Source organism: Hyaena hyaena, unplaced genomic scaffold, assembly GCF_003009895.1.
Source record: "Hyaena hyaena isolate Hyena2069 unplaced genomic scaffold, ASM300989v1 scaffold_14, whole genome shotgun sequence".
Classification (NCBI taxonomy): Eukaryota; Metazoa; Chordata; class Mammalia; order Carnivora; family Hyaenidae; genus Hyaena; species Hyaena hyaena.
The window spans coordinates 3149875-3157714 of record NW_024080646.1 but is presented as its reverse complement, the minus strand read 5'-3'; the positions used below and the strand labels follow the sequence as shown (position 1 = coordinate 3157714).

At 47.0% G+C, this 7840-nt stretch overlaps 1 protein-coding gene across 1 annotated transcript in view; it reads left to right on the top strand.

Annotated features, from left to right (window-relative positions):
- The first annotated feature begins 535 nt into the window (after positions 1-535).
- Positions 536-7840, top strand: part of TTC39C (tetratricopeptide repeat domain 39C) — a 108680-nt gene continuing 101375 nt past the window's right edge. Inside the window, exon 1 of the mRNA XM_039217951.1 lies at positions 536-792. Coding sequence (XP_039073882.1) covers positions 632-792 — 161 coding nt within the window. The 5' untranslated portion in view covers positions 536-631. The remainder of the gene's footprint in view (positions 793-7840) is intronic.

Below are 7840 nucleotides of genomic sequence, written 5' to 3'. Positions count from 1 at the left end.
TCCAGCCGCGCGCTCTCGCTGCGCCCAAGGGGGAGTTCTCAGTTACCTTTTCAAACCCGCCTGCTTCCGCGCGACCCCAGGCTCCGGCTCTTTTGCAAGAAAAGAGTCAAAGTCCGGGCCTCGGTGCCTCGCGAGTGTCCGAGCACGCTCGGCGCGCTGGCCCAGGGCTGCTGGGCACGGGGTGCGGGCGGGGTGGAGACCTGGGCCGGGAGGGACCCTGGCGGCGTGCGGGGGCTGCAGGAAGCAGGGGCGGCGGCCGCCCGGGCCCCGGCTCGGCGGGGTGAGAGACACCCGGAAACGGATTCCTCTTGGGTGCCCGCGCGAGGCGGGCGTCTCGCAGGGAGCGGGAGGAGCGGGCGGAGCAGGCGGGCGGGCGGCTGCTGAGTAATTCCCTCGGCGGGCGGCGGCGGCGGCGGCGGCGGCGGCGGCCTGGGCGCTCTCATCCCCCGCCGCGCTGCAGCCGGCCCGGCTCCTCCCCCTCTCCCCCTGCCCGCCCCGCCCCGCTCGCCCCTCCCCCGCCCCGCTCGGCTGCGAGGCGCTCCGGGCAGGTAGAGCCGGGCTCCGGGCGCGCGGGGGCCGCAGCAGCTGCCGCCCCACCTCGCCTCGGCCCTGCGCACAGCCTCGCGCGCCCATGGCCGGCTCGGAGCAGCAGCGGCCGCGGCGGCAGGACGACGGAGACTCGGCCTCGGCGGCGGCGGCGCCCCTGCAGGACGCGGAGCTGGCCCTGGCCGGCATCAACATGCTGCTCAACAACGGCTTCAGGGAGTCGGACCAGCTTTTCAAACAATACAGGTGACAGACGCGCCCTGCTCCCCCGCCCCGGCCACGCGCCCCTCGGGGCCCGCTCATGCGCTGCGATATGCCGCGGGCCCCAGAAGCCGCCTCCCCCCCGTCGGTCACTAGTCCCCGGCCCCGGTGCCCAGGTCGACTCCCTCGGCCTGTGCTGCAGCCGGCGCTCCTGCGCCTTTGTCACATCGCCCCTTTCCACCCCCGCTCCGCTGTCCTTTCCCTTCGCGGGACCCGCCACCCGACCCCCTCGCTCTTGCAGCCTCCTTTCACTTTCTCGGCCACTTCCATCCCCCCGAGAGGGGCACCCAGTGCATGTCCGCTTCTTTCTCGCGGGTCGCCTTCCCGCCGCCGGGTCCGGAGCCCGTTGGCTTTGGGACCTGGGACCGGATGCATTTGGAGGCAGCTGGGAGCCTCAAACTCGCTGTGTTGTGCCCGAGCGGCCTTTGTGACACGGAGCACACCAGCTGCCTCGTGCCGGGTTCTGGTGCCTCGCATTACTTTGCATCATCGTGCATCGCAGACGCTTTTCTTGTTTGAAAACAGATATGCGTAACTGCCTGGCGGTGCAGGAATGAAAAAGAAAACTCAGCCGAACTCGGCTTGCTCCCCTCTCTCTGCCTGTCTTCTAGAACTCATTCCCCAAAATGAGTTCCTAATGCCTTTCTAGCGAGTGTATTTATGATGGATTTGTCTCACTTGAAGAAAATGGAGGGATTGTAAATATATGTGAGCGTGGAAGGAAGAACACGTGCGCTTAGTTAATTGCTTTCTTAAAAGGCGTCTTTTAAAAAATGAAAGAACTGAAACCTGGTTGTCTCCGGCGAGTGGGAGGAGCCTTCAGTTTCATTGGGGGACCAAAAGCATCCGCTTTCTGGTTTAGGAAACAAGTTTGTGATTTGCCCAGTCTCAAGGATGTTGATTAGCGGCTTCCCTGTAGGCATTTAGGGGCCCGTATGCTTCACACTTCTTACGACCTGATGGTTTGGTAGGAATAAGGAACCGATGTGCATCTGTGGTTAAGAGCCACAGTCTGTAAGGAAGTGAGGAGGGGTAGAGTCATGTTGAGGCACCTGATGTCTTCACACTTCAGAGACTGGCGAGTCCATGGTTGGGGCTTTCACTTTTTAATGGCAAAGCAGGTATCTCACAACAATAAACTTTCCCCTAAAGACAGTTTGCCGTTAAGTCAGGTTTTTTTTTTTTAAATAAAAAATCTTAAGGTGGGAACATCTTAGCTTTACTCAGGACGTTTTATTTTTATTTAAAGCCTACCAGTCTGAGAATGTACTATGATTGTTTGATATAGTGCTCTGATTATTATTTTTTTTTTTAAGACTACCAGTTTGTGTTGTAGGAGAGGGCTGGAGGAAGCCTGAGTCAAGTTTACGCCTTACCTGCTGCTGATTAAGCTACAGCGCTTACATATTTCAATACTTACTGCTTTGAAATGTTCTATTACTGGTTTTAGTCCTCTTCCCCCTCCCTAAACTTTAGTGTACTTAAATAGTACTTTGTGGTTTTTTTGTATATTGAAAGTATGAAATAAGGCAAAAATACTGTTATCCAGACAATTTAATGTGCTCTTAGCAGAGGACAGATTATGAGTGATAGGAAAATTATTTTCTCACAGAAACCAAGATGCACCTAGAAAGAGTTCCTCTGTGTGGGGGGGGGGGTGTTGGGAGTGGGGGGGGGTGTCCAGGGAGGATTTACAATATATAGACAGGAGCTGTCTGCTTGCGATTTGAAATAGGAACTGAAAATAAGAAAAGGAAACTGTTGTAGTATTTGCTTTTTTTTTTTTTTTTGCCAGGCACAGTGCTGGGCTCATTCCTTTATAGTTTCACTATTCTAGTGACAACAAATGGGTGAGCTGTATTTTTATCATGCCTATTTTATGATGAGGGGCTTGAGTCTGTGTGTTTATTAGCAAGGACCACGACACAAGCACAGTGGCTCTAAGTCAGGGCTCTTTTCATTAAAATTATTTCCTGTCTCACTAAAATTATTATATAGTTGACCATTGAATAACATGGGTTTGAACTTCAGGGGTCTACTTCTATATCGACTTTTTAACACTGGAAGTGTATTTTCACTTGTGATTTTTCTTTCTTTTTCTTTCTTTCTTTTTTTTTTTTTACAAATAGTTTATTGTCAAATTAGTTTCCACATAACAGTGCTCATCCGCATAAGTGTCCTCCTCTATGCCCAACCCCCCCCNCGGGGGGGTCAGAGAGAGAGGGAGTCACAGACCGAAAAAGGCTCCAGGCTCTGAGCTGGCAGTCAGCACAGAGCCCGACGCGGGGCCCGAACCCACAAACCGCGAGATCATGACCCAAGCGAAAGTCGGACGCTTAACCAACTAAGCCACCCAGGGGCCCCTAAATCAATAGTTTTATTAATGGGTATCTTGGTAATACACAGTGATTAAGACTTAGCCTATGACAAGCCCCAAGAGAGTTAAAATTCTTACCTTTTCTGTGGAGGGTGTGAAGGGGAATGCCTTAAGATGTTAAAGAAGTGATTGCTGCTTGATCAGTGGGGATTTTCTCGATGTAGTATGTGGTTATAACAGTACAATTTTTTTAAAATCTTTATAATTATACTATTTTTGCTAAAATAGTGATTTTCATTAACTTCATCACAACAGGAACCTGAATTTCATAAATTAAATTTCTTTGCATCCTCCTTCTTAAATTGCTTCCTTCATTAACATAATATACATATACATAGTATTGCGTGTACATTTATACTCTTTTCTCATTTCAGGAATGTGTTTAGTTTACAACAAATCCACTTACAGTGGCTTATATAAATAAAGGCTTATTTTTCTTTTTTTTTTTACAGATAGTTTATTGTCAAATTAGTTTCCACATAACACTCAGTGCTCATCCCCAAAGTGCCCTCCTCCATGCCCATCCCCCCCTCCCCCCGACATCCATCTGTCCTCAGTTTTTGTCAGCATTCAAGAGTCTCTCGTGGTTTGCCTCTCTCCCTTTCCCCCACCATTTCCGCCCTTCTTCTCCCCCTTGGTCCTCCGTCAAGTTCCTTCTAATCCTCCTATACATGCAAACATATGATATTTGTCCTTCTCTGCCTGACTTATTTCGCTCAGCATATGAGAAAGAATGAAATCTGGCCATGTGTAGCAACATGGATGGACCTTGAGGGTGTTCACTTGTGATTTTTCTTAACGTTTTCCCCCTCTGGCTTTCTTTGTTAAAAGAATACAGTATGTAATACATGGAACATGCAAAATATTGACTATTGGTAAGCCTTCTAGTCCGTAGTCTGCTACTAGCAGTTACGTTTTTGGGAAGTTAGAAGTTACATATGGATTTTTGACTGCACAGGGGTTTGATGCCCCTGACTCCAACATTGTTCAGGGGTCAACTGTATTTTGATTTGCCCTCTGACCTTATTTTCCAGCAATTTAAGCTTTTTAAGGGGTGGACAGTGGTAGCATTATCCATCAGCTTTCCCTTGATCCATCTAATTTGTGACATGGGAAAGCTTTTGCATGCTTGCCACTTCCCACTTCCCACATGTGCTGCTGATGCAGATTTTAGAAAACACAATTGGGTACAGGTGTGGTTGTGGACCAGCATCCTGCAAACCGAGGTTGTAACTGTAGTTTTGCCACTTTTGTAGGTGCTGACTCAAAATTTGCTTCCTTATAAAATGGGAGTAGTGCACATCGTAATGTGGTTGTTAGGATTAAAAATAATCTATGGTAGCTGGTACCACATAAGCTCTCAGTAAACATGAGCTAGCTCTATCCTTGATGCCTTCCCCACAACTGTGCCTTATTCTTTTTTTTTTTATGCTTTTTTATTTTTGAGAGTGAGTGCAGGAGAGGGGCAGAGACAGGGGATGACACGGAATCCTAAGCAGGCTCCAGGCTCCGAGCTGTCAGTGCAGAACCAGATGTGGGGCTCAAACCCACACACCGTGAGATCATGACCTGAACCAAAGTCTGACGCTTAACTGAGCCACCCAGGCACCCCTTTGCTTTCTTGATGACAAAGTTTGAGTAGAGGGAAAAATGTCTTGTATGCAGGTAGCTTTTATATTTAAGGTTAGCCTCACATAGTGCATATGAAAGACTTAGATCCTACTATGTAGTGGGAAGCTTCTGTTCCAAAGTTAAATGGCCTGCTGGAAAACTCAGCAGTGGCTATATTGTAAGTATTCCAGGAACACCTCTAGCTCTTTCTAGAAGACAGCAATTTGATTTTCTGCTTAGGATTGTTCTGTCAGAGAAGACTGTCCTTTCCCTACTAGTAAACCTTCCAGTCTTACTACAGTTTAACAGTAAGACTGTTTTGTATCCAGTGTAATAATGTTCTCATTAACAAGGTCATTTTCTCATGCCACATTACTGGGATGATAAAAGTTTCATCATCAGCTACGGAATGAGAAATTGTTACTTCATAGAAACCGATTATCATGAAGGCCATTCTGAATTAGTGGAAAGTCTGGATTGTGTCATTTGGATATCACAGATCCAGGGATTAGAAATAAATGCAGAGTAGAGCCTTTCTTTTTGAGCTGTAAGAGGCTCCATAGTTGGGGTTCAAAATGTAACTGTTACTTCCACCGTAAGTATAGTAATAATGTAACAAGGTGCCGTGGTTTTGGTGCTGAGACCCATCTGTGCACTTGGGAGATGTGTTCCCAGAGGTTGAGGCAGATGGAAGCTGCTGTGGAGCCTTTCTGCTTTGAGCCTAAAGACATAACTTTGTACTTTGGTGATACTGACCACCTGAAATCAAATTCCTGTCCTGGGGCTTAACGATCTCATGCAGCAGTGCTCGCTATATGCCCTCCCCACACACCCCTCTTCACTGATGTTCACATGTGTGACACACACTCAGACCTGTAGGCATTGAGACCTGTGGTAAGGTAGGTAATGGTTATGTGTGTAAGAACAGGTACTAGATACTGGGTGTTGCAGTGTAGGTACGGTGGTGTGGAGGCTAGGGGACCTATCCATGGCCCGCCGTGACCTGTAGGTGTGGAGAACGGCTTGTACCTTGGCTGGAAGGAAACTTTTGTAGAGAACTGCTGTCTGAGCATGATGATGGGGGAGGAGGGGTGGGGGGAGAAGGAGAAGTCAACGAAACCGTGAAAAACCCACATGGAGATGTGAAAGGGGTAAGCCCTGCAAGCTGATCAATATTATTAGGTCATCTTGTTTGATGGAGCTTATTCCGTACTTGTTATTTTCTCCGATCACTGGTTAGTCCGTGTTTCCTGTGAGTCAGCATTGCTTTTCAGGGTTACTTTGCTGCTCAAGTCGTCTAGGCCACTCCTGTTTTATGATGACCGTGTTCCTCATTGTGGCCCTCAAATGTCTACGATGAACTCTTGGCTCTTTTTTCTTTTTTTGGCCTGCGATGTTACTTTTTGACTGTCCAGAGAGGTGAAGCGTGTTGAGCTACGAGGAAGACCGAGACCTCTGGGACTCCTGGCCTCAATGAAAGTTGTAGCTCTTCTTTCACAGGCTGCACATCTGTCTCCCTCCTCCCCTTGGTGCCGCCATCTCCTTCTCCTGCTTTAACTCCTGGAGTTCTTTCTGACCTTAAAACATCTGTGTTCTTCTCCTGCCAACACAACCACCAATTCCTGGCTGTAGGAGTTCTTAAAAAGCATTATTAAAAACTGTGGTCCACTAAAACAAGCACATAGTGCTTATAAAGAATGTTCATGGAGTATAAATATGAATAAACAAATTTGGATTTAGTGTAGATTTTGTAAGTAGTTGTATTATAGATTACATTTTTTAAAAATTTTATACTATCAAAATGGCAAAAATTTATTAAAAACAAAAGGCAAGAAAAATCGTGGTAGGTAATATGCTTACTTGTAGAATGAAAAGTATGGATCCTAAATTGTCTAACACCTTTTATGGCACCCATGACAAAGCCATGTGATATGTGTCTTATTTGTGAGCATGTTGACTGGAGTCAGTCTTGCTGTGGACGTGGCTCGATATGATATAGGAGCTGCAAAGTATGGTCTGTGGGCCAGATTTGTCCAGCTGTCTGTTTTTGTAAATAAAGCTTTATTGGGACACAGCCACTCTCCCTTGATTATGTATTTTGTGGCTGCTTGTGCAACACAGTAGCAGTAATGAGTAGCTCTGACACACCATATGGCCTAGAAAGCCTAAAATACTTATTGTCTGGTCCTTTATAGAAGAAAAAAAATCCCCGTGATTGACCCTTAGTACAAACCAGTGTTGTCTTTGGAAAAAACTCAAAAGCCTGTGTAAGAAACCTGGGCCAGTAGGCACCTGAGCCTCTGCCCACGACTGAGGTCAGTACATGAGAGGCTTGGAGGCCACCTGTGTTTTCTGCATGATCTGCCTGTTCCAGACAGCAGCGTGATCATACTTTGCTGCTAGAGTTTGTGGAGAATCCATAGATGCAGAAATGCAAGAAAAGGAGAAGTGGTGAAAAGCAGAAATGGTGTAAGGAACTGGCAGGAAAGACAGGAAACTCCTCAGTTGCCTTTTCCCATCCTCAGCTTAGCGCTGTGCTTGTTAAAAGAAAAAAACTCATCCCTTCCCCCCCACTTTCTGGAAAGGTTCCAATTAAATATGCATTAAAGATTCATATTGTTGAATTGGGATTCTTTTAAAAATGTAACTGACTGTAGACCAGTGGGAGAATTTATATGTAGGAAATCACTAAAAAAAGAATGAATCCCCATTCTGCGAGTGTACTGTAGGTGTATATACATGTACACACATGCACACACACACATTTGTGTCTATAAAGATAAAGATGTGAACCCTTAGAAGTATATATATTCTGAGTCCTGTGTGCTGCATTAATAAGTAGTTTGGCGAGATTGCCTTCTTTCCTACCCTATTTGGGGAACTTGCACTCACTGAAACTAAGGGTTTGTTTTTTTTTTTTTAAGTTTATTTTGAGAGAAAGCACGAGCAGGAGAGGGAGAGAGAGAATACCAAGTAGGCTCCACACTGTCAGCTCAGCCTGATGCGGGCCTTGAACCCACGAACTGTGAGAGCATGACTTGACAA